The following is a 27,679-nucleotide window of genomic DNA, read 5'->3' on the forward strand; positions in this document are numbered from 1 at the left end:
AAATAAAATACTTACCCAATCTTCTTTTTTCTTGCCCTCGATTGTAGAGGAGAGTTAAGGCTCATTTTTTATAGTAATTATAGTGAAGCAATTAACAGTTTTTTATTTAATTAAATAATGCACCAAAGAATGTAGACTAATAACATGCAAAAAGTAGACAAATTCACTTACCTCTCAAAATTTTCCTGGCTTTCTAACTATGTGGCAAGAGCTGTTACAAATTCATCCAAGCTAGTCGTTAACTTTCCCACGAGAACGATGTTGCTACTTTCAGTGAAACTGACAATTATCTGTTCAAAACACGTTATACCTTACGTCATTTCATAGATGAAAATCTTGACTTTCTATTGGTTATAGGTAATATATAATGAAACGTGAGAGAGAACTATCAACAAATTGTGAAAGAGGTGGGTGTGGCAGGAGGGGTCTGATTTTCTATTTGATAGTTCTGTAACCAAACAATATTGAAGGCTATAAAAATTATGGTTTGTTTGAGCAAAAACGATTTTATAGAGAGTAATTTACGTTTAATTTTGTATATTTTTTAGGGTTGGTGGATAAAATAGGGATGACAAAATGTATCGTATGTGTTACACTAGTGGAAATTCCTTGCAGAATTAAAACTTGAAACTTGTATACTATTAAAATATGGATTATTAGCTAAGATTTTATCCTATTCTAATTGGTATAACATGAACAAAAGTAGTTTAATAACATTTTGAATGTAAGACACTAAAACCTTGTGTCATGCGCAATAAAGGGTACCCTGGGAAACAGGGTTAAAACATATTTTCTTCTTCTCTTAGCCTGTGGATGTAGCCAGTCTGATTTGTATGCCATTGACTTACCCTTTATCACCCTACCTATCCTCTTCTTTATCATGAACATTCCTTTTTCTTGAAGACCTCAGCAGTTCCTTGTGTTTTCCTCCTTTTCTCCTATTTCCCTTCCTATAATTTTCCATCTTCTGTGCCTGCTCAGGGCTTTTCATTGTTATGTTGCCCATACTGCTTCCATCTGGGGTACACATTCCTAACTCTATATCCCCTGGCAATCCTCCTCTCCTTGTGATCTTTTACCTTCTACCCTTACCAGTTGGGTTCATCTTTTGGTTCGATTGGTCTGTTCCTCCCTACATTCTTCTTCCCGGAATTTGTTCCAGATGTTCTCCCATCAGATCCGACACCTCACTTTTCCCTTGCTTCTTGTCTTTTTCATCCAATAGAGGAGATTCTGCATTCCATCACGTGTACTACACCCAGTATGTTTATCTTGTACTATCACCATCGTATTGCGGTTTCCTTTTTGTCTGGGTTTTGTCTACCACCTGTGGCCATTCTTCAGACTTTGGTGTGATACCACTCTGTATTGAGTGGTGCCTGACCAGGTATTCTTTAACTTTAAATGTGTACTGTATACCCATGTTGACTGGTGCTTTATCTTCCATGGCTTCAAATGCTCACTGTTGAGATGGGATGTAACAAATTTATTGTTATGTATTTATTTTATTATGTATGTTGTTTATGTTAATTTTATATTTTGAAACATAAATAGCTTATACTGTTAGATAGGTATTGCGAAACTCCCACCTATTCTCCAAAGTTGTAGAAGATTCTCGAGAGTAAGAATCAACAATATATCTATATATGTAAATGGTTTAACTAGTATTGTTACGTAAGACTAAATTTTCTAGAAATCCTTCCCACAGCTATATATATAACCAACGCGATGCACCAAGGAGAGTGTCTGTTATTAGTTCGCTATATATCAGTGTCATATGAAACCTCGAAAGCTATAACTGTGATTGTTATAACACTTATCATTTGGAAAACTTAAGATATCTGAATATTAATATTTTTAAATTTTTAACGTTACAAATCATTTAACTTAAGTGGATTCTCATCGGACATTAGTAATTTTATGAAGATATATAAATTCATTGTGGAAAACCTAGTGTGTGTGGCCAAGGACAAAGCTAGCTAGCTTCCCAGTAGATTGTATCTACATCAACTCATAATTAACTCTCTCATCGTTAACCCTCGATAAGATATCAAAGAGGTTCCAGACTAAAAAGAAAACTTTATATTGTTTGTAAGTTTGTGAAACTTCTGTTTATAAATCATTGTTTGTAGTAACTATTTGTAATAATTGTTATTGTAAATTGTATTGTTGTGTATATATTAAAAGGTATTTGTGTTAAAAAAGAAAACTGTGTATCAATCTTGCTAGCAAATATTACAAACTGATTATATATCGGCATTTATTTAAATAGTAAATTCAAAGTACAATTTAACAACATATTTAAATTATTTAACTCTGCTTCAGACTATTCAAAATTCTAATACGTAACAGGGGTGATCCACAAAATTGCTTGTAGGTGAATGACCTCATCCTGGACCGTTCCACTCATGGATTACATGGATAAAGCAGAAGGGGATTGTTGCCCATCTCTGCCATGCCTGGAGTGAACAACTTCGTATATTCTGCTGTTCAAAATAAGGTTTCTTGGTCACCCATTGCACTGTCTCAGATGATGACATTCTTCAGGAATTTCCATTGCATTGTACTTTTCCTTTCTTCAAGTGGAGTATGGGAGTCCTTACCACATTCTAGTTCCAAGATGCTGGGGTGGTTGATCATGGAGGCACCATGCTCAATGAGTTCTACACAATAACCATTCAGTTACAGAGTAGGGTGGTGGTGGTCTGCAGGTGTAGATAATGTGATATCCTCCTATTTGCGATAACCTATGACAAAGGACTGAGATGTCAGAATGCAGTTCACCCCTTTGATTGGAGCTCTCATTTTACCCTCTCATGAACGTCAGTACCCCACAGGCAGGTTTTGGATATAGAGTGAAACGATTAGTATAAGTCCTCACACAGGTTTCATGTTGTCTATCTTCCTCCCTCGATTTCCTCTGTTTTTGTTGTGGGTCACAGCAGTGGTACATGGGAATGTTCCAGTTCTGTCCTTGGCTATTCTTCCTCCTCTTATCTTATGGAGATGTTATTGCCATTTGGATGGTCCTGGCTTGTTTCACGGTTGGGGAGTTGATTGCATGCAATACACATTCTTTTCTTTCCAGATGTAAAGTTCCCGTATTGATAGCGCAAGGCTAATCCTTATGTCACACCTGGAAATTGGAGTGGTTCTCATTCCCCCTGTTCTTGGGTTTGAGGTGAAGATGGTATGATCTTCACTCTACCCTTGCTCTGATGTCGTTACCTCGCGGGCTAGTTTTTGGATGTAGTTGACTTACCAAGTACAGTCCACCATGCCCTAGCCACTCTACATCTAGGTGTGCATCCTTTTTTGCCCACTTTTCTCATTGTGGATTTGAATTACAGTATATTTCTTTGGTTAGAATCACATTCCTGTCACATTCTCTCCAACTCGGATGTGCGCCTCTCATTTTATCTTACACATTCCACAGTTGGGCGAAGAGTATACCTGGCTCAGAAGTGGAACAGTTCCCCTCTTCTGATCTTCAGATCTGATTCTCTCATTTCCAGGGGTGTCCTTCAGATGCTTTCAGGGGGTACTTCTGTCATTCCCTCACACCGGGTTCCTCCTCCTTATCAATGTGGGATTCCAGCTAATCTTGTGAGAGGATGTAGATACCGTATTGGAAGGTATTTTCCTATACTGAAAATGTATTTCCGATAGGTACTTACCTCTTCCCACCCTTCCTCCCCACATTTCTTCTGTGCTGACATCTTCTGCCAATCTTCAAAGTGATAGTTCAGTAGAGTAGTGTAGAGGGAATTGCAGGTGTCACATGAGTATGTCATGCTCCTATTGGTGAGGAGTTGATGCATGACGATTTGCATGAGAGACATGTTGGAATCTTCCAATTCCAATAGGGGTGGGGTGGAAGGTTTGTGGCATGCATAAAGAAAAACTAGGATATAGAGAATAGCTAAATTTGTGAGAGGAGGTAAGTACCTATTGGAAATACATTTTCAGTATAGGAAAATTATAACGTTTGTCTGAGCAATGAGTATTTTATAGTGAGTAATTTACATTGAATTTCCTACTTATTGGTGGTGGATAAAATAGAGAGAAGAGGAGATGCATGGAGAAAATGTCACACTAGGGCAAATTCTGGATATTTTTAAATATTGCCTTTATAAATTTAAGAATTTAAAACTTGTATACTATTAAAATATGGATTATTAGCTATGATTTTATGCTATGATAATTGGTATAACATAAACAAAAAGTAGATTAATAAGATTTTGAATGTAAGTCATTAAAACTTTGTGACATGCACAGTAAAGGATGCCCTTGGCAATAGGGTTAATCATTTCATTGTAACAAGCATATTGCATAATCTAAATGATATCACCACAAATTAAAACTGTCTTTTCTTGACTTGCACTTGTCAGATATAGTCTGCAGATCTAATTTAAACCCAGATAAAATATCCAAGGTAGAGTAAATCCTTAACAGAGAGTAGGCATCCTTCTTTCTATCTTCACTCACCTTAGAATAGTCAACATAAAACTTTGTGGATTCGTCTTCTTTCTTCATAATTATAATTGGTGATGCTCAAGAACTAGCACTTGGTTCTACTAGTTCTTTCATAGCTTTTATTTCTTTGCAATTGGGAGTCCTCTGGCCAATTGATTTATTGAGGCTGCATCTCCAGTATGAGATATTTTGTTTTTTTGGCCTAAGTCATGATATCCATTGGAGAAGATATCTTAGTATTATGTGAACAAATCATGTAATCTGTGAAGTTGATTAGTTGTAGGACTTTCATAGCTGTGGTCAAACGTGAAGTGATAATCTCCCCTTATATGAAGTTTTAACACTCAACTTCCTACATCTTGTTTCTAAGATGACTACTTTCATGTTCTTTGATATGGAAATACTACTTGTACACCTTTACATCATGCTGTGTTTCATGAATAATTGACTCTAACTTCATGGTTTTTATGTTTGTAGCCCTGATGATGACATCCTTATCTTTGGGTCCACAAGGGTTTTTGAAACCAATAATCCTTCAGGAGGTGGAGTGTTTTGCTATTACGTGCCCTAACTCCTTGATTTAAAGTTGTTTCTAATTAGTTCTGGTATGAGTATTTTTTTTTTAGTGGTATAATAACTGTTCTTCTTGTTACTGAAAATTCAACCTTTGGTGGTGTAATTGTCATATAGTGTGCCGGAAGTTCCTGGAATGTCATGGACTGTGAAAACTGAAGCAAGTTTAACCTGATGTTTCCACATGAAGTCAATTACCAAAATGCATTTTTACACAGTGTCAATTACCTAAACATCATGCTTTGTAGACTAACTTCACACAGAGAAGGAAACTTTCAATTTTCCTTGTGTTAGAACTGTATGGCCACTTGCCATTTGAATCAATTTATTTTCTTGCCTCATCTCTAGTGGCATTTTCCATCTTTCATTACCAGATGGGAGGTTAAACAATGGTAGCTGTAGAAACCTTGTTTATCAGCATGTTTCAATGATTCCCATTAATGAATCCATTGATTCATGGACTGGTTTCTTTAAATAATGAACTCCTTATCTCAGTTGAAGTAGATGGAGTATTCTCAGCTATACTTTGCACCATAAGGCCAGTTAATTCATTTTTTCTTATGTCTATTTAACTCTTTGTTTTTCCTGAGACTTGTTTGGGCTCATAGACTCATCCTCATGGGATCATCTAATTCATTTATTATCATCAATTTATTAGTCAAAGTCTCAGGTGTAATGTCCTTAGTTTCCACAACTGTAGAAGTTCTCTTTCACTGCTGTCCTTTGGGATCAGTTTTTATTTCTTACAGACTTTTGTCTTCAATATGTTCTTTTAACTTGTAGTTGATAAACCTACTATCCTAAGGTTTATTTCTCTGTTTTTTTTAGACTAACCAGTTGTCTAATCATTTGATTTCTTCAAGACTTTCATCAGAGGGAGTTGATGTTTCAACATTATTTTATCTAATGATCCCATAATTCCTGGATGGTGCTTTTAGTTGTTTATCTACAACTTTAATTGATTCAAGTTCTATTTCCCACTGGACAGCTTCTTTTGAAGTTGTTTGCCTACCTTGATTTAGCCTAATTCACAAACTTCATACACTGTGGCATCTACAATACTGTGCAAAAATTTTAGGACAAAGTCAAAAATTACATTTCAGGCTACTTTCAAAGAACAATGGAAGATAATCACAGGTGAAAAACCGAAATTTTATTAATCTTCATATTTAGTACAACAGAAACTCAGTGGAACTGCTTGAGTTCAGCAAACAGTTAATATTTTGTGTGTGCCCCTTTTTGCTTTAATAACTGCAGAAAGTCTTTCAGGCATTGTTGCAACATATTTAATCAAAGTGTCCTTTGGGAGTTTATTCCAAATGTCTCTAATACACTCCCATAAAGTTTTTCATCTGTCAAATCCCAGATCTGCTCAATTGGGTTGAGACTGGGGCTCTGTGGGGGCCATTATATCATTTGGATGACTCCAGCAGCTTCTTTCTTAGCTAAGTAATTTTTGCGTATGTTGGATGAGTGTTAGAGGTAATTATCTTCTTGGTAGTAGGATCCTTTACCAATAATGCACAAACTACTGGGTATACCATAACTGATTAGCATCTGATGATACTTGTGCTGGTCCATTATTCCATCTATTTTGCAAATATCTCCTGTTGCCTCAGCAGAAAAACATTCCCAAACCATCACACTGCCTCCCCCATACTTTATGGTAGGTGCTATGCATTGAGGTAAGTATCTTTCACCTTTCTTTCACCAGACGTACAACCTATGCTTTAAACTACATATATGAAACTTGAACTCATCTGTCCATAATGCCCTTTTCCAATCATCAACAGTCAAGTTTTTGTAATTTTTAGCAAATTTCAGTCTCTTGACAATATCTGGAAATCAAAGTAAAGGTTTTTTAACTGCTACATAACCAAATATTCCATTCTCATTGAGTCTTCTTGATACTGTAGATCTGGACACTTTTCTGTCATTTGGTACATGGTCGTTTATCTTATGCTTGAGATCAGTGGCAATCTTTCTTCTGTTCAGAAGGCTCATAAACAAGGATACATAACATCAGTGTCATTGAGTTTAGGTGTTCTACCTCTTCCTTTCCTATTTTCAAATTTACCTGTCTCTGTCTCAAGAGCTAGGGTGTACTTGACAGTGTTTGGGGAGCATTTCAAGTCTGCAGCAATTTGTTGGGGAGTCCAACCAGCATCACGTAAAGCTGTTATATAAAACTCTCTACGCTAATGGCAATTCTCTATGCTTTTTGGGCCGTGGCATGGGAACAAAACTTAATAAATAGTGTTAAACACTGTTTTTATCAAGGTTTATTTGTGGAGTGCTATTAAATTGATTTCTTCTAGTATATATACCAGTACCATATGCTAGCTTGTTGATAGCTTCTTTCAATATAGTTAAGACACTGCATGGGTACCATGACACTTATTTCAGACCCTGAGTTTGATCAGTATGCTCATTCAAGCCTAACCGTTATGACATGCTCTTGGTACAAGTATATGAGAATTCTAAAGAATGATAAGTATTCTCACCCTGGCTAATTCAATTGTCAACATGGATCAATGAAGCATTACCATAGTGTTGAAATTTACATTCTGTAATGGCTTGGAAGAATTAGCCCCATAAAATGGAAAGAATGACAAAATATTCTCTTGTTCTAACACTTTTGCACAGTACTGTATGAAGTGGTCACATGCAACATATACATCATTTCATGTGGATCATCCAGATAAGGTAACTTGGCAAGTATTTCTCTGTCTTCATGAAGTGTAGCTAAGGTTTCATCTTTACTCCTTACTCTGCCCCTAAATGTTGCTTTTGACACTAAACATCATAAATAAAATAGAAATAGAAAAAATAACTGTCTTAGCTGAAGGGGACTCCTATCCTGCCAAAAATTTTATTTGTGCCCCCTAGTCCTACTATTCTCACTGTTAAATATGAAAAAAGATGATGCGTCAACACTATCAGTTCCCTTTACAATCTTAAACACCTCAATCTGATACCCTCGGATTCTTCTTTTTAAAAGAAAAAACAATTTCAGAGATCTTAACCTTTCCTCATATGACACCCCTCCATCCCAGGCACCATTCTAATAGCCCTTCTCCGAACTCTTTCCAACAGTTCAATGTATTTCCTAAGGTAAAGAGACCAAGACTGAACATATAATTCTCCAAATGTGGCCTAACTAGTGACTTAGACTTGTATTCACTATTTCTGTAGATACAACTTAAAATTGTATTTGCCCTACCACAAGCAACAGCACACTGCTTGGATGACTTAAGAGATTGATCAACCATTATACCAAGATATCTTTCTTTCATAATACTGTTAAGGTTATTCCCATCCAAAGTATACTTATATTACAAATTATGAATACACATGTGTGTTATCTTGCAATTATTATTATTAAAACCCATCTGCCATTTATTTGCCCAACTCACTAAATGATCTAAATTCTTTTGTAAAGCAGCAAAATCCTCTTAACTGCTAGCAACACCTAAGTCCTTAAGGCTAAGGAATTTGGCACTGCTCAATCTGTAAAAACAGAGAATATGCAATGTGTATTTGTGTGGGCATGAAAATCCTGCTAAGACTACAAATCAATACCAGCTTTCAAATGTAAGTTTCAAAAGTAAAAGAAACCTTCAATGAATATAGAAAATGGTTTTACATTAATTGTATGAAGATAGGTTATTTTATTATTACAACTTGCAAAAAATAAAAATAACATGATTTGCTTAGATTCTGAAAAAAAAATTTTAATTAAAAAAAAAGATCATCATTATTTAATGTTCCTCCCTTTAATGTGAAGTAAAAAGGATGATGCCAAAGAAAAGGTGTCATGTAGCTTATTTAAAACACCATAAATGCAAGAAAAGTTTAGCAAGTATGGGCACACTGAAGTAACCTTTAGTCATCTAAAAGTTGGTTTTTCTTGCCCCATTTTACTTTAACTAGAAAATGGAAATAAATAAGTAAATCAATTTAGAACAAAGATAAGCAGAGAATAAAATCATACATGTTCTTAAGGTTATAGAACTGAAACAACTATCTGAAACTGTATATATGGAATTTGAAGTCATTTCTTATATCATAAGTGTTTAAGTTTAAATTGCCATTAGCAAATGAGATACCTAGGTTAAGAAAATAACAGGAAGTTATTATTTCAAGTTCAGTTTCCACAGGGTTTTATTTAAAATTAGCATATTGTATATCTTTGTGAAAATGTGTGAAAAATTTGTATTTTACACAATAGGTGGTGTGTTTCAAGACCTTAAAAATGCTATATTTTGGTAAAATAAATTTAAAATGATACTGATGTGACACTTTTAACATACTTTATGAATTCTTTACATTATAAAAATGTATACTTTGTTGGTGTTGTATGCTTATTTAGATGATACAGTCAAAAGTTGTTGCAAAATGTTGTTTATTGGCCAAGTGAGAAATGGTGTGAAAAGAGATAGGTGAATAAATTATTTAGAAAGGAGATTTTTAAAATTGATTCTGTAATCATGCTGTTTTGAAGCAATGGTAATCTTTTATCCATGTAATTATTTAAATTTCCTCATGACTATTGAATTCACTCCATCCTATTATGCATATAAAAACAAAAAACTATCTACTAGAATCATTTAATTTTCATACATAAAATATGGGAGGTGAGTGATTTACATCATCTTAACAGTTTGTTTGAATGCATTATGGAGAAGCTTCTGACAAAAAAAAAGGAAAAAGGATTAACCTGAAATGTTTGAAAAAAAGTGCATTATTAATGATAGCTAGTGGATTAACTCAGATGGTAAAGCACTTTCCTGGCATATGAGAGATTTTACTTTATATGTGCTGATGGCAGTGAAAATTGTAATGGATTAATCTTTTACCTCACTTTATAGAGCACTTGCCTTGTACAAAAAGGTTTGGGCTCAATCCTATTTGAAGTTGATACAAAAATGGAATTAATTTAAATCAATCACATGCCACATAGGAGCTATAGCTGGTTTTAATGACTTAAACTGATGATGATGGTGACAAAAATACCCCTGGACAGGATGCCAGTCCATTGCAGTTTAATCACAAAGCTACCCACTGGTACCCATTATACAGGTAGACTGAAACATGTGGGGTAAAATGTCTTGCTGAAAGACACAACATGTTGTAAGCAAGCCTCAAAACTGCAATCTTCCAACAACAAGCTTAAAGTACTAGTCACTATGCCTTGTTTCTTCCCAAAAAATGGGATTACTAAACATGAAAGATGTACTTAGAATACAAAAACAGAGATTCTGATACAGTACATTACCTCCTCTCACCTGTGTAGCTATTCTCGTTCAGTGCTGCCCTCTATGTGCAAAGATTTTCTTGCATACCACATGATCAATGTGGCTCAACTGCTTCTTGCATGAAAATCATCATCTGATAACCCTCCACCAATAGGAGTGCAACACACACTCCTAACGTTTGGGACTCCTATTTGATTCTACCGAACTATCACTTATTATTATTAGGCAGTGCTTGAGTACAGACATTTTTCAATTGTGCTCATTTCATCTTTTTTTTGCAAAGTAGTGATTTACTTGATTTATTTAGATGATACAGTTGTTTCTGTAGTAGTTTCCTGCATTAACTTACCTTTGTTTATTGAATTTTTTTATCATTTTTTTTTACTTTTTTATGGTTTATGATGAATTACAAAGTTTGTTTTACAACTTCTGATATTATTACCACTACTTCAAGTGCCATTACTGGCTTCAGGGCTGGAGGTCTTGACAGGAAATTTTTAGGTTATCATTCATTGGGCAGTTGATCATTATATGAGTCATCCTTTTTCTCCCGACAAGGTTCAGGTTCCTCCTGCATTGTCTGAACCTGTTCATGACAATGAGGATTTTGACAGTTTTTCTCTCCTTCTAACTTTGCCAATTCTTACCACTAGGGGTTCGACATGTGTCTCAGAATCTGGTTCATTGTTGACAGCAGTTTCTGGTTTGATGGAGGCATTTTTGGCCAATTTTGTTCCCCTGTGGTGATTATTCATTACCAATTCTTGTTACAAGGATTTCTTATCCTTTTCCATCCACCTTTGTCTCTTGTACTGATTTCCTTCCCATTAACTTGGGATCCAACTATCTGCCAGAATATAGCCAAGGCTGTGCTGACCCTTCTATCACAGAGATCTATCATGCCTGTCAGCCAACCTTCTCCAGGATTTTACTCCAGTTTTGTTTTGTCCTGTGATACATCTATTCTACCTCAAACAATTTCTGGTTCTTTACCAATTTCCTATGGAATCCTTTATTTTTTTCTCCTGGACTATGAATAACAAAGTAGACATCTCGAATGCCTATCTCTATATTTATGTTTCTCATCAGTCCAGATGCTATCTTGAGTTTGTCCACTATGGGGTTGTGTATCAGTTTTGTGCCTGATCTTTTGTGCTTGCTTCAGCATCATATGTATTTTATTGGGTGGTCATGGCTTTTGCCCAACTTTTGCATGCTCTAGGGTTGTGTTTACACCATTACTTGGACGATTAGCTTCTGTAAGCTCATTCCAAACTGGAGTCTTCTCAACACACACACACATCTGTTGCTGACAGTAGCAGCTTGTGTTGTTTTGATTCTAAAGTTGGTGAAGTTTTGTTTTGCCTACCTACTATCTTATCCACTTGGGTATATTTTTCGACATCCCCCTCTTTCAGGCCCATCATTCTCCATTTTGGTGCTGATAGTCATGTTGCTTTGTGCCAAAAAATGCTAACCAACCAACCTTCTCCATTTGATAGTGTTTTCCATTTTCCATGCATTTACTGCTTTCTCGGTATCAGCAAAAAAGATTCTGTCACTTTTGAGGATTTGGGCTTCTGTGGAAGCCCTTATTTCTTTGGGTCAGTTACATATGCATTTTCTTCAGAAATTTCAGCACGGCCCATGGAATCTTGCTCGGGATCCCTTGTACTCTCCAATTACTCTTCCTCCTTCCCTTACAGCCTATCTGCATTGGTGATTAAACAAGGACAGCACAACGAAGGGAGTACAACTTCCTCTACCTTGTCCGGATTTGCATTGAATCACAGATGCTTCTCTCCAAGGTTGGGGAAGGTTGGTCCATCAGCAACAGGCTTCTGGGCAATGGTCTCGGATCATCATGTTTTACTTTTTCAACATCTTGGAGCTTATGGTGGTAGGACGTGCTTTAGTTCATTTTCCTACACTGTGTAGCCTATTCTAGGTGTTTTTCACCTTGTGGCAAATTGTTTTTCAAGACCTGACCCGGTTTATCCCACTGAGTGATGGTTGTGGATTTGCACATATGTGCCCCATTTTGTAGGTGCTGCTTGGTTTTTGACTGGAATTGAATGGCCGCATACAGTTCGTCACACTCTACTCCTCAGAGCACATCCATTTTAGCTTTCCCCACATTTCTGTCTGTAGATAATTCTTCTATAGACTTTCTTCATCAAGAGTGAGATTTTAATATATTGTGTTTTTTTTATCCCTTTTTGTTGTGTTCTTTCTGCTTGTGTATATGACACCTATTTTCACACTGGGTGCAGAGTATACCTGGTACAGAAATGGTGCAGTTTCCCATGTGTGTTTCTCTCCCAACAAAGATCACAATTTATGGATGTTTTTGGATGCTTTCAAAGGATACTTATTTCCACCCCCTCGAGGTGGATTCCTGTACTTATACCTCATTTTTGATCTTGCATTTTTTGTCATATAAACCTTTAGGGCAAATGTCTCCCTTTTTTATTCAGAAGGGATTAGAGGGGCTTGCTGGCTCAGTTAAGAAGCTGTGTTCATGGGACATCTTAGTGGAAACATCAACACCAAAACACCGTGAACTCCAATTGAATTCAAAGGCCATTGTGGATGTACCCATTGGAGTAACTCCCCATGCTACATTGAATTCCTCATGAGGAGTTATTGTTGAGAGGGATTTAAAGAACATCCCTGAGTCGGAGATCCTCTCTGGTTTCTCCAGCCAAGGAGTTTCTGCAGTGTAACATATCTCCACTTGTAAAGAAGGAATTATGCTGCCTACCAGTGTTCTCATTTGGATATTTACATCTCCATGTCCACCTACCACTGATGTTTCCAGTGACAGTGGTTCAGTCATTCGAATACATCTTGTTGTGGTTCTGTAACCTGTGCTTGTTGTGGTGGTAAAGACCATGATGTCTACGAATGTTAATTGTAGTGGTTCCCACCCCTCTTAGTATCGATCTTGCCCTAAGTGGGTGGAAAAGAAAGAGGCACAACATTTAAAGACTGTTAACAACATTTCTTACCCCGAGGCTCAGAAGTTATTGACCTCTACTCCATCTCGTACATATCCTGCTGCACTATGCTCTACTGCTATGGTGGGAGTGCAGATAGACCTTTCTGTGCCTCCATCAGAGTCTTTTTAACATCATGTGAAGGGTCTTTCATCCTCAGTGGATAAAAGAGTTGATAAGTCAATGTCTACTCCTATCTACTCGGATCCATCTTCTTCGACCCCGAGATGCAGAATGATTGTTTGTTCATGCCCTCAGTTGCTGGAATCTAAGTCTAATGACAGAGATCTGCCCACTCGAACAAGGGCAGGATCCATGGAGGTTGATAGACTTCCTTCTAGTAAAGCAAAATGGCGTGGTCATAAACAGAAGGGTTCTCTGCCCAGTTCTCCTCCACCTACGTAAAAATGGCCACTTTGATACAGTGGAACTGTTGAGGTTTCATTCTAATCTAGATGACATTAACACTTTCAATATGGGCTCAGTCAATTTGGCAGACCATGTGACTATTTTTTTACTCATTTAAAGTTTTTATAGATTTAATACTTATAACTCTCAATATAGTGGGTATATCTTCACGAAATTTGGCAGTCTGTCAGTTAATATTACTGTTAATAATACAGTTAATATTATTAATAAGCTTTCACATACAAAAACTCATATTTCTAGTGAAGTAGTTTTAATAAAAGAAAGATTTGTCCATGATGCTATTATGAAGTAACTCAGAATTCTCTGAGTTTGAACAAATTTGAGAAAGAAAGAGATTGGACACAATGAAACAATATTTATTCAAACTCACAAATACAATCCAAATGATGTATGTATAGAATGAAGAACATTGCCCTTAATATATAGTTATCTCTATAGACTCTATCAAAAACTTGTAAAGATATTTAGTAAGAATTACTTAGAATTACAGGTTAAACTTTAGGAGAGTATCACTGTTTACAAAGAAAGGATTTAAACTTCATATACCAAAATGAGGGCTTGAGCTTGAGACAGAACTAACTTAAAGATCATAATCATGTAAACCAAATTCTATAATGATATATTCTCAGGATGTGTGTTCTTCTTATGTCTCTGTTGGTCAACTCCTTGAAATGTCAGGGCGGTCTTAACCTCAAGATATCACTTAACCTATGACTGGAGAACATTATTGTAGACATCTTTGCACAATGTGAAACATTACAATCATAAATCCTATGAGGAGAAAAGGTGTTGTATCCAGTGAATGACAACAAAGACAGCTAAAATGAAATCAACTTAATGACTTTCTTGACCATATGTTATATGAAAACTGCACTTGCACAGAATAACTGATAAGTTTACAATAATGCTATATTAAAATAAGAAGTTAAGAACTCGTGGTATGTTTATACAGCATAACAGTATGAGAGCAACTCAACAAGAAAAAGCTTTTCATATTTGAAAGGTAAGTCTGCTTGTTTTGCATGAAAAGTTAATGTATGTGAAAACATAAAGTGAACTTGACATCAATACTTTAAGTGTTAAAATGTTATTTAGAATAACAAGAAACTATGTATTTTATCAGAAGAAATATTATGTTATTCAACAATAAACTTTTCTAGGTTAAACATATTGGCTGATAGCTTGTACCATCTTACAAAAATTACAAGAATAATTCCTTTTAGATTTTATCTGCGGGTATGGCCTTGTTAATGGTTTGTGCTTTAACCTTTACCCCACGACTTCACCTTCACCATGAAGCACACCCTCATCGTTTCACGTCTTTTGAGAGCCTGCAAGAACAGGTAGGTTTAGCCTATAAGATTTATAAGAGTGACTTCTAATGACATTCAAAAGTTAATTTTATAAATTTATATCTAAACATTTCAATACATTCACTAATACTGCACCATGAAGAAACCAAATAAACTTTTCAAAAATGAATTTAGATTTTGCTAAAAAATGGAAAATATTTAATTTATAGTTAAAGCAGTATGTTTTGCAAAGAAGTGTAAAAATGGTCTTATAAATAATTGAAGCTCTGTTTACATACTGTACATTTGTTATTTTGTTTTTCACTAAAGACCAGTGGAAAGGAAAAAGTAAATTTTGTTTATCCAAGTCATTTAAGTACTTGTACTGATACATAAGTTTTATAAATGATGTAATTTCTTTCTGTTACTACTTTTTGAATGTGATTTTTATGATTCTTCTGTTTTGGTATGGATTTAATGTGAAGGTTGGTGAACATTCTGTTACTATATTTTAATATGTACTGTGAAAGTTGGATCATTTACTGTATTTCTTTGTGCATTTAATCTGTATGATGATTATTTTATTGTGTTTCTTGTTGGTGTAATCTGAAAGCTGCTCAATAACCAAGGAAAAGTTTTATAGTGCTCAGGCCCTGCCAAAATTTGTCAGACATATGACATCACTATCATTGTAAAGATCTCATATTCAAAGCCTAGTTTCTATTTTTGTGAGTCCACTTTTGAATAATGAAAATATGTGGAATTCTATTTATTGTCCTCCAGTGGGACAATAGTAAATCTACCTATTTACTATGCTAAAATCAGGGGTTCAATTCTCCTCAGTGGACACATCAGATAGCCAAATGTGACTTTGCTCTTAAAAACACACACACACACACACACACACACACACGCATACTAATGATTTGAGACTACTTACAGTAGTACTCAATTGAATATGCATATATTACTGAAAAAGATACAACTCAACTTCCTTTAAATTAAGCAGCAAGGGAAATAAAACAACAAAAGAACAACTAGGCACCATATTAAAATTGTTAAAATTAAAACAAGTTTAAAAAATGCAAATTTTATTAACTTACCATCTCACCTCTATAAAATCCAGTGTGTATCATGTCTTGTCATGCTTGGTTTCTTGAAATAGGAGGAGTCGTAAAAGCCAAAATGCATTTATCTAGATGGAATAGTTCAATTACTCTCTGCCCATTATGATTTTAGTGATGGGGGTGCATGGGGTTTTGAAGGTGGGTGTGTGCTGTGAAACCTTGTAAGTGTAGTGAGTGTTGGTACAATAAGCTTAAAGTAAAGATGTAGTGTGGGATCACTTAGCCTAGAGCCAAGTGCATAAAATTTATCATGAAAGTAAATATATTGATTAATGTTAAACTTAAATTGTTTCTGAATGAAGTTATTTTCTGTTAGATCACCAATGTTTTTAATCAAAAAAGAAACATTTTTAATCAACAGAGACTATAAATCTAAAAATCAAGAGATATTTTTTCAATTTTGTTGTCTATACATTTCATTTTATCCTTTCAGTACATAGACTAACAACAACTTTAGGTTATACTTTTGTTGCTAAGCAACATGACATAAAAGCCTTTATTGGAACATAGTGTTACCAAAATTAGAAGTTGCTAATCTAACTGATTTTTACCAATAATTATTCTATGAATATTCACAAATTCATTTCAAGAATGAAATAAATTTTGATTGGATCACAAAGGAATTTACCAACATTTAACTGCCTTGACTGCACTCTTCTGCCTCTTTGTTGGTCAAGCTTCATTTCACAAAATTTATTTAGTTCAGTTAGCTATAAAATGTGAGGTTAGGGTATACTATTGGGTGGAAGTAGTAGTACTTGCCTCCATATATTTTGACGAGCTGTACCCTAGTATTTTTTATAATGTTTTGCACACCTCTTGTCTTGTCAACATGAGTAACTGAAAAAATCTACCTTGGTTATTTATTATGTAAATGATAAGCTTTTTAAAAATGTGAACATTTTAAACAAACAATATAATTGGAAAATATATTTTATCAAGTGTCCTTATACTGTATTCTTGTTCCTTAATAACCAGTTGATGTATGACAAGAAACATTTTAACACTTTTACCTAATCTTGAGCCAGAGCAGTTGCATGGTGCCTTATGCCAACTTCTCAGAGAGATATTGACAAAAAAAAGTTCTTAAATGTAATTTTGTTTGAAACTTGGAATAGTTATTTCTAACATTCATTTTTTTCAAAATCATGAGATTTTAACCTCTAAATTTGATTATGTTGTTTTCAATGTTTAATTTGTAATCACTGCTTTTTAAATTGTTATGCATGAAACTTAAAAGTTATTTCTAATGCTACTGTCATTTTCAAAATTTGAACTGTAACAAGCTGCTCTCTCATGGGAACAAGAGAGCATCATTTGGGGCGATAAGATACCAATTACAATAGATTTATTAAAAAACCCAGGTTATGCAGTTACAAGCGGGTACACAAGTCAACCAACTTGAGGAAATTTACAAGTAAAGCAAGGAATAAATGATATCGAGTACTATTCTACACCAAAAGATATACACTTTATTAACATAAAAATATGAAGGCTTATAATGAAAGATAAACACTAACACCGATTACAGAAAAGTTTACACTTTCAGTAACTTATATTAGATCCATAATGTTTCTAACCCTATGAACATTACTTATTTAACTTTAATGACTTTTGCATTATACATCATATTTCCACCTGGTAATATTATTAGTGAAAGGATAGTAGCAATTAAAACTTACATGGAGTTAGTGTAGTGCAAGTCTTGCACGTGTAGATATACTGCCACTTTCTGACTGTATATCTCAGGAACTTAGCTAAAAGAACTAGAAAGCCTGGAACCCTCTGGAGTAACCTCGAGGCCAGGAACAACCCTGATATTGGTTGGGGAGAACCACACTTTTGGTCTAGAGATATCAATTTTTATATGATTTTGCAGCATAATCCATTCAAACTCATGTGGGTAGACTTTGAGGTGATTGGTCCAGCAACTAGAGCGGACTCGTCTTCCCTTATGATTGGGGTCCGATGACCAAGGGATTGACGTCAAATAACATAAAAAGTTACAGGAAAGGTTGCCTGTGTATATAGTTTCTCATCTTGTTTAGAATAAACATCTTTCCAACTAAGTGGTACCAGATTACATTTGTTGATACTTTCACAACTATGAACACAATTGTTTAAATTTGCATATCCATCTAGTTAGAATCACTTTACGTGAGAATCCTCTCCATTATCACTGATATGCAGACAGTGTTAGTTGATCTTGACAGGAGTGTTCAATATTCATCCTTTGTTAGCATTTCAGAACTATTATTTTGCAACATGTCCCAAGTCTATAGTTTAGGTTGGTCAAAGCGTGTGTTTATTGTAAAGTGACAATTCAGCCCATGAGAAAGAAAGCTGACATGTTTGTTTAATATTTCGCAACATGGCCGTAAGCTTGAAGACTGTAGTTAGCCTGTGAAAAAGTTTATTTGAGCTATATGATTATTTTAGGGGGCTTAACTACAATGAGAGAAATCATAACCTTTAAATTCATTACAGAATGAAAAAAATGTTGATTATGTTTATGGTAATTGGTTTGCAAATTGCTTGGATCATTAAATTATAGCCATTAATTCTTAATTTGTGTGCAGATCTAAAGTATTCACGCGGAATTAAAAATGAAATACACTGAAATAAAAAAAAGTATTTATTTTAAACATCAAGTCTAAAACATACAATTTATTTTAGAGCATTCTTGGGAAACCATCCCACCATGGAATAATCAATACCCATGAACGGTATGATCTTTCAGTCAATTGTGATCAGAATGATAAGAAGTCTTGCTGCTTACAGGTAAGATACAGTTTTTACAAAACATGCTTACCTCCTCTCAGCTATTACTCGACTATTAGGGTTTCTTTTTCTTTGCCCACCTAAGCATTGGTCTAATTTTATTCCCCACTTAATTGCCCCTTATCAATATCTATCTTGTGACATTCTTATAGCACAATCATTGGAGATACTTTGAACATTTTTTGTGTTACCTATTTGATTTTCATACCAAACGAAAAATCTTTTCATTTAACAAGCCAATATACGGCATGAATTCCTGGATTAATGTATCCGGCACAGAGGCAACTGAGGTCTATCCCAACTCTGACATCTAGCATTGAATTAGGGATGGGAGGGATTCACTTTCAATTGAGGCTGTTGATGACGTTATCCTTAGTGAGATGGAGACACACATTAAGTCTGGTGATGTTTCTCCAGAGAGCTCTGAGGCTGCATTTGCAGGCTATCCATGACAATCTGGAGAGAATTTAGATTCACTTTTTCCAGTGCCTTCCTTTACTCGGTCAATTTCTCATGAGGCCAGTTTGAATCAGCCATCTCCAGCTCATTTGCTTCAGTTGGTAAATTAAGTGTGTGATGATTTAGGTCTTTCTCTGGTTGCTTTTGAGACTGTGCCTTCCTTGATGCTGGAAAGGTCTGAGGGTGAATACTTAGTTCTTCTCCATCCCCTGATATTGTGGTTCATACAGGAAGGTTTACTGCTCAGTTATGTGAAGGGACAGCTATGCCATGTCTGTGACATTTATCAGAACAACATGCTTTATCCTCCCACTACCAGGTGGAAGCATATTTAGACTCTCAGAGAATAAACCTGCTCCTGGAAATAACATAACATAATGTTTTGTGACAACATGGGACCTATTGGTCCATCTCAGCAACTTTCCATCCTCTAAACTAAATTAAGATAATTAAAAAAAAATCTTAAAGCCACCCTTATCATTCATAAACTTGTCAAGCTTTAACTTAAACTCACTTAAATTAACAGCTTCTACAATATCCGAAGGCAACTTATTCCAAAAGCCAACCACCCTGTTAGAAAAATGACACTGTCTTAGCTGAAGATGACTCCTACCTTGCCAAAATTTATATTTGTGTCCTCCAATCCTACTATTCTCATTGTTAAATATGAAAAAAGATGATGCATCAACACTATCAATTCCCTTTACAATCTTAAACACCCCAATCAGATCCCTCCTAACTCTTCTTTTTTTCATATCTTTTTTGTCATATGACAACCCCTCCATCACAGCCATTCTAATAGCCCTCCTCCAAACCCTTTCCAACAATTCAATGTCTTTCCTAAGGTAAGGAGCCCAAGATTGAACACACCCAATGACCTGTACAATGAAATTATAACCTCTTTCGACTTGTATTCAATATTTCTGTAGATACAACCTAAAATCCTACTTGCCCTACCACTAGCAACAGCACACTGCTTGGATGGCTTTAGAGACTGATCGACTATTACACCAAGATCCCTTTCCTTCATTGTTAAGGTTATTCCCATCTGAATTATACTTATTATTCAAATTATGATAACCCACATGCATTATCTTGCATATATTATAATTAAAACCCATTTGCCATTTATTTATCCAACTCACTAAATGATATAAATCCTTTTGTAAACCAGCAGCATCCTCATCACAGATCCTCACCCAAGATCTTAATATCTTCTGCAAATTCAAGTAATTTGTTGACTATTCCTTCATCTATGTTATTGATGTAAATCAAAAATAGCAAAGGTCCTAAGACTGAGCCCTGAGGTACCCCACTTGTGACATTAATCCAGTTTGAATGAACTCCATTTGTAACATCCCTCTGCTTTCTTCCATCCAGCCACTCTTCTATCCAGTTAGCTTACTTATCTCCCACATCTATAGAGCTAATTATTTTTACAAGCCTTTTTATGTGGCACCTTGTCAAATGCTTTCTGAAAATCCAGATACACCAAATCTATACCCTTACCCTCATCTACATAAGCAGTAATCTTTTCAAAGAATATTGAAAGATTTGTAAGGCAAGATTTTCCCATAGTGAAACCATGTTGACTATCCTATAAAATTCTAAACTTTGTTAAACGACTTTGAAAAGCATATTTTAACAGACTTTACAAAACTTTTCCCACAACTGATGTAAGATTAATGGGTCTATAATTACTGGGACAATTTTTATCACCTCCCTTGGAAAGAGGAGTTACATTAGCTAACTTCCAATCCTCTGATACCTGCCTACTTTTTAAGGACTGACAAAAATTAGTAGTAAGTTTCTCACATATCCAATCTTTAGTCTCATTCTAAACCCTTGGGGAAATATTATCTGGCCCAGGAGCTTTATTGTTTTTCAAAATTTCCAATTTTTTCTTAACTGGATCAGAATTAATGCAGTAATCTAGTTTCATCTTGTTTCCATAAATCAATTGCTCAAGATGGAGAATATTGCTTGAATCTTCATTTGTAAAAACTGAAGAAAAAGCAAATTTTAATAACTCAGCCATCTTATAATCTTCAGATACTAGCCTTCCTTTATCATTTCTCAAGGAACTTACCCCCACCCTAACATCTTGTTTACCCTTAAAGTGGGATTCTAGAATTCCTCTGACCCTAACTAGTTATTTATCATCCTTACAACATTTTTTGAAATCCTCTCAGTGATTGCCACATCAATGTGATGATAAGTTGGGACCATTGTTAGCATCCACTTTGGTTCGATTGTCAGTTTCTGTTCTTCCTTTCTTTTCTTGGCTGGTATGTTGTTGGGATATGTTGGGTATAGATGCATTGTTGGAGAGCATTTGTCTACCTGCTGCTGCCCTCAGGGAGTTACGTGAGTCCTCCTTTCACTGATCATTGATTTATGTGGGTGTTGCAGAGTCTTTAAAATCAAGGATCCATGTTGCCCATCTGCATTCATCCCTGTCAATGTTGGCTTCTCGTCTTTCCTCGGCTCCTACAAGGGGTCATAGTTTCACTTCTATATGAGTCTTCCAACCTCCAACATCAGTCCATTGGTACCCAGAATAGATTCCACCCTTGTCCATGAGGATCCTCTGCTTGTTTGGAATGCTGCCAGTGGCGGTGGTGACTACCTTGTGCCTTTGAGGTCTGCGTGAGCTTGGCTCTACGAGAATTTCTGGACATGTGGATAACCTTTCCCATGGATCCACAGGTACTACAGATTTTTTCATCAGGATTAATCATTCAGTTCACATCTCCACCACCATTATCACCCCAACCTGGGATGTTTCTTGCTCCCGCAGGTTCTTCGATTTTGGAACTTCGTTCTTCAGCTATCAAAGATTTGTTGGTCAAGGGGTAGTGGAGAAAGTCACTCTAGTTCTTCCAGGGTTTCATTTCCATTTGTTTGTTGTGCCCAAGAAGATAGGAGATTGGTGTCTGGTTATCAATCTTTCTTGTCTAAATCAATTTGTAGATCCTCCAAAGTTCACAATGGAGTCGTTCCTCACTCTGTGTTGGTATTTTTCACCAGGACTGTGGATGACCAAATTAAGTTTTGCCGATGCCTATCTGCACATTCCCATAGTGGATTCCTCCCCTACTGTGTGTTTTGGGCACAAGGGTCAGGTGCTGCAGTTGAGGGCTCTGCCCTTTGGACTATCTTCAGCACCATATGTGTTCTGCCAATCATAAAAACGTTTTTTTTCATCACTTTCATTCTTTGGGCCTGTGCACACACTATTACATAGACAACTGACTACTGCTGGCACCATCTCATCAGTTAGAAGAACATCACACCCAGATACTGCTTTTTGGAGCAACCAAGGTAGGATTTCTTATAAGAGCCAAGAAATCGATTCTCACTTCAACTCAATATATCATTCATCTGGGTGTATTTTTCAGGTTTAGCTGACTCCCATCTGGCTCCACACTATGGAACAGGCAGTCCAACTCTTACATCTCCTTCTCCCACTGTGTGGATGGTTCTTTCTGTTTTGGGGATTTGAACATTACTCAAATCCCTCATTTGTTTGGAACAAGTGCACATGAGATCCCTTCAGTGGTCTATATGTGACCAATTGATCATGAACAGGAATCCACTGGATTCCTCAGTCTCCTTATTCAGGATAAACATATTTGATCTCGAGTGGTGGTTAGATCAGAACAATCTTATGATAGGTGTTCTACTGCCGTTACATCGTCTAGAGATTCATCTTTTCATGGATGCCTCATTTCAGAGACGGGGTGCATATCTCAATGGTCAGGAATTCCATGGCCTATGGATGGATGATGAGGCATTGCTTTACATCAATGTTTTATAACTTTTTGCTGTTCAAAGGGTGATGTCTCAAGGTCTGGAATTTTTTAGGGCAAAGTCTTCATGCTTCACTCTGACAATTCCACAGTGGTATCTTACATTTTCCATCAAGGGGGCACTCAGCCCAGGTCTCTTTGTTTTCAAATCTTGAATCTTCTATAAAGGGCCTACTCGCATCATATCATCCTACTAGATTGCCATGAATTTGGTGGTGGATCAAATGTCTTGACTCAACTGGATTCTCCGACAGAATGGATGCTTCATCAAGGGTTTTTCTGTTGGATTGGCTTTCGGTTTGTGACGCTGACAATCGATGCATTTGCTTCTCATTGAAACACTCAACTACCAGCATTTTGGTCTGCAGTACCTCACCCCTGAGCATTGACATTAGATGCATTCAGACAGGACGGGACTGGATTGCACCAATATCTACCCACTGATTCATCTGTTACTCAGAGTCCTAACAATGATTTGTTCAACCCCTTGTCTCATTCCGTTGGTAGCACTGGATTGGGTAGCTTAACCCTGGTTTCCACTTTTGTGGTACCTTTAGGAGAGCCCACCTCTTCCACATCTTCTTTGGCCATCTCAACAGAGATGGCCACAATCCAGCATCTTGCACCTATCCATCCGAAAGCTCAAGCTTTAAGCATGGAGGTTATGCAGTCTTTTGCACAATGTTGGGGCTTAATTTCTGAGGTTACCATGTGCCTGTCTCAGTCTCTGCATCATCTCATGATGCACAATTATCAATGGAAATGGCACACATATCGATGTATTCCGAGGAGGTTGAACCCACTTTGTCCAGATGTGCCAACCATAGCTCAATTTTTGACATGGCTCTTTGATAAAGGTTTTGCATCTTTCACAATTGCTGTATATAAGGTGGCCTTATCAGCTACCTTTAGATACTCAAAGAGACGAAAAGTTTTGAGTCCCCATTGCTGTCCTTTCTCCTCAAGTCATTCCAGGTCTTTCATCCCAAAAGACCATTTCAATTACCTAAATGAGCTAAAAATGTGGAGTCACATGCACTCTCTTGACATCTGTTTCAGCCCTTGGCCTCATGTACTATGTATCACCTTTTCCTTAAGGTTTATTTTTTGCTGCTGCTGGCCTTTGGACATTGCTGGTCAGAGTTGTTTGCACTGCACAGGATGCTTTATCATTTTGCCTATGTCCTCTTTATCTAAGACACTAGCAGCCAGGTAAAGGGATAACTCCTTTTCACTGCTTCATCTGACCACTATTTCTCACCTCTGTGACCGATCGGATCTCGATCATTTGTTATGTCCAGTGAGGGCATTCAAGTGTTATGTTGCCCGCACTAAAACTTTTAGAGACACTAGACAACAGCTATTCATTGTGGCTCTTCAGTTTTCCAGGATTTATCCCAGTTACTTTGATGGGGTGGATGAAAAAATTGATTCATATTGCTTATTCTTGGCTCTCTTTGGAAGCAAGGAGACTTTTGCAAGTCATGTATCATCAGGTTCATCACATTTCTGGTTGAATTGCCTGCTGGAGGACATTACGCAGGCTGGTATGTGGACCTCCTTCAATATTTTTATCTCACATTATTTGCCTGATCTTGCAGTATCTTCCTCTAAGGGTTTTTGACTACCCCCCTGTAGCTATATTAACCATAACTGCTAGATAATAAAGAGGAGTGAGTATTTTCATTACTAATCTCTTCTTTCCTTTCCAGGGTCCCTTATCTCTTTTTCACATGATCCCACTCTGTAGCAAGTGTTGCCCAGTCAGGCGTGCTTTTATCAAACCAAATCTGCACTAGTAACCACTAACACAATATACTTTATCTAGGTAGCAACAGGCTCTGTAGAAATGAGGTGTTCCATAAGACTACCTAGAGGCAGACCAAGTGGTATTACTGTACTATGCTGGACCACAACTCATAAACTATCATGAATATAGCATAAGGGGATCCTGTTCATCCTTGCTGATCAGTGGATTGAATAAATTGAATTGCTTTTAAAAATTTAGGGAACTTGGTCCACTTATTGCACTGTTTCCAGAGCATTGATCCTCAGGACTCCCCAACAAGCATCCCCCCCCCATATACTCATATTCTACTAGTGGAGCTAGGGACTCCTTACCACTCCTGGTTTACAGTTGCTTACTGGGCTGATGGACAGAGGTTATTCCTCCAGAATGTTCAAGTGACTTTTCTCCACTGTTGGGGAAGAAAGCAAAGTTGGGACCCTCCTACCCATAACCAAAATGTTAGTAGGAGTGGCACTAACCTGTGCAGGAACCTACATATAATACTGGATCAGATTTGATGCTCATCTGTCCGGTTGGGTTTAGTGTGGCCCTTGTTTTTGGAAGAGGTTCCATTGTTGTAATTCTGAATGCAGAGTGGTTCCATCCTGGGTCCTTGGTTGAGCACAATTTGTTCCACATCTTCCTCGTAATTCTGGGGACAAGTGTAATTTACCTTGCCCACACAGTTGGGGAGTAAGGATGAGGGTTCATAATTCCAGACCGGAAAAATTATGTTTCCTCAGGTTGAATATGGCATACAGGATCCCATCATTCCGAGTTTGGGGTGTTGCCTTTCGAACTCCTTCACGTTGAGGAGAGGGTTTGTCCACTTCAGTGTTGCTTACCTTTATGTCATGATTCCAGTGGCTCATAATGCATCACTCTATAACTACTGGTTGGGATCCACTCACAAATATATATATATATATATATGTATATTGCAGTCCAAATGCCCTAGCGACCAATGTGGGATTAAGGAGCCATCACTTTATACTTCTGACCCTAAGCAGTGGGACCTTAGCAGTGCATGAATGAGGTTCTGGGTGAAGAGCATATTTCTTCTGGATGTAGTGTGACTTCCCCACTAGGGTGCTAATCTTCTATTTCTTTTGGCACACCCATGATCTATGCAGATCATTCTGTATGTATAATGCTCTCACTGGCCCCTCTGATTTATCAATGTGGGATTTTAGCTGTAGTGTGAGAAGAGGTAAGTATGGTTTGAAAGTTAGCATTTTCTTAAATCGAACATGTATTTTCAATAATACTTGCATCTTCTCCCACTCTCCTGACCTTCCTCCCCACTAAGAACTGGAGTTAGAGACTGTGAATTGGGTCAGTCTTGAAAAAGTGACAATATTACCTAAAGAAGGTGTTTATATATATATATAGTATCGAGATAGAGAGTGCAATGACATAGGTGGAGAGGGCAATTAAATGGGGAATAAAAGACTGGAACAAGTGAGAAAAAATCAAACCAGTGTTTGGATGGGCAAAGGAGAAGAAACGCTAACAGTTGAGTAATAGCTTTAGTGTGAGAGGAGATACATATTATTGGAAATACATTTTAGATTTAAGAAAATGTTAACATTTCCTAGTGGTACAGGTGTAGCATTTTTTCTTTGTAAGATTGCTGTTGGTTATCCATTGATATTGTTCTCCACAAAACTTAAATTTTGGTTTCAAAAGTGTGGAGAATATAGGATGGTTGCTATATGCTCTTGACAAAATACTCAATTGGAATTGGTTGCCACTGGATCATATTATGAGTGGTAAATAATTTATACCCAGATTAGTTAAAGGTCAAATTAGCATTGTAAATAGGTCAAACATTATAATCTTGTGAATTGTTCCTCCAGTAGTGGTCAAAATATTATGTAGTAAATTCAGAAGTCAAATTTTATGTGGAAGTATTGCTATTGGGTTGGCCTCAAAATTTCCTTTAATTGCACTGTTATCAATCAGTTATCTTTTATTGCAGTGTGTTAAATGTCTAAGCTGAGAAAACAGTGTGGCTTTTTAGGCCTAATAAAAGTTATCAAAATCACACTTGACTGCAAATGTTTTATCACATTCTTGTGGTATTTTCATGTAAAAACTGATTTCTCAACAAGTATCAAACTAATAATAGTAAATTCAATCAGGAAATAAAAATAGTAATTCTATAACTTGACTGAGTTTTCATAATGTATGTAAAATAATGAGGCTGGATAAAGTTGGTAAAAATGAAAACAGTTTTTATTATTAGAAAATCAAAAGTAAATGCATCATGCAATTATACAGTCAGAATTACAGCCACTTCCACTGGAGTGTGCATAGTTTCACAGTTCTCTTTTTCTCAGGAAGGACTTCATCAAACTAAGTACAGTTATCTGAATACAAGTATTTACTCAAACAATTCTAGGTAAAACTGAACCAAAAAAAATGTTCCTGAATTCAACAGATAAACTAAGTTTCTTTGTCCTGTTGACAGCAGCAGCTCATGACCTTTGTTCTCTCATAGCATTTGTTGGCTGTTACATTTAGACAACATCAACCCAGATGTATATTACTGCAGTATCCTCTCAGATAGAATAAATATTATCTACTAGTATTATAGAGAACAAAGGAACAAAGCAACTAGAACAAGGTAATTTGATCAACTTTCTGGACCATATGTTTATGCTAAGAATGCATACAAACTG

General features: G+C 36.3%; 1 protein-coding gene across 3 annotated transcripts in view; it reads left to right on the plus strand.

Moving 5' to 3' along the window:
- Positions 1-27,679, plus strand: part of LOC106462350 (monocarboxylate transporter 10-like) — a 94,795-nt gene that overhangs the window by 42,104 nt on the left and 25,012 nt on the right. For 2 of the 3 annotated variants that reach the window (XM_013922263.2, XM_022389599.1), the window contains exons 5-6: positions 14,959-15,078; positions 18,831-18,935. In XM_013922263.2, coding sequence (XP_013777717.1) covers positions 14,959-15,078; positions 18,831-18,935 — 225 coding nt within the window. The remainder of the gene's footprint in view (positions 1-14,958; positions 15,079-18,830; positions 18,936-27,679) is intronic. The other variant, XM_022389600.1, reaches the window with a different exon arrangement.

The sequence above is a fragment of the Limulus polyphemus genome, unplaced genomic scaffold, assembly GCF_000517525.1.
Source record: "Limulus polyphemus unplaced genomic scaffold, Limulus_polyphemus-2.1.2 Scaffold1148, whole genome shotgun sequence".
Classification (NCBI taxonomy): domain Eukaryota; kingdom Metazoa; phylum Arthropoda; class Merostomata; order Xiphosura; family Limulidae; genus Limulus; species Limulus polyphemus.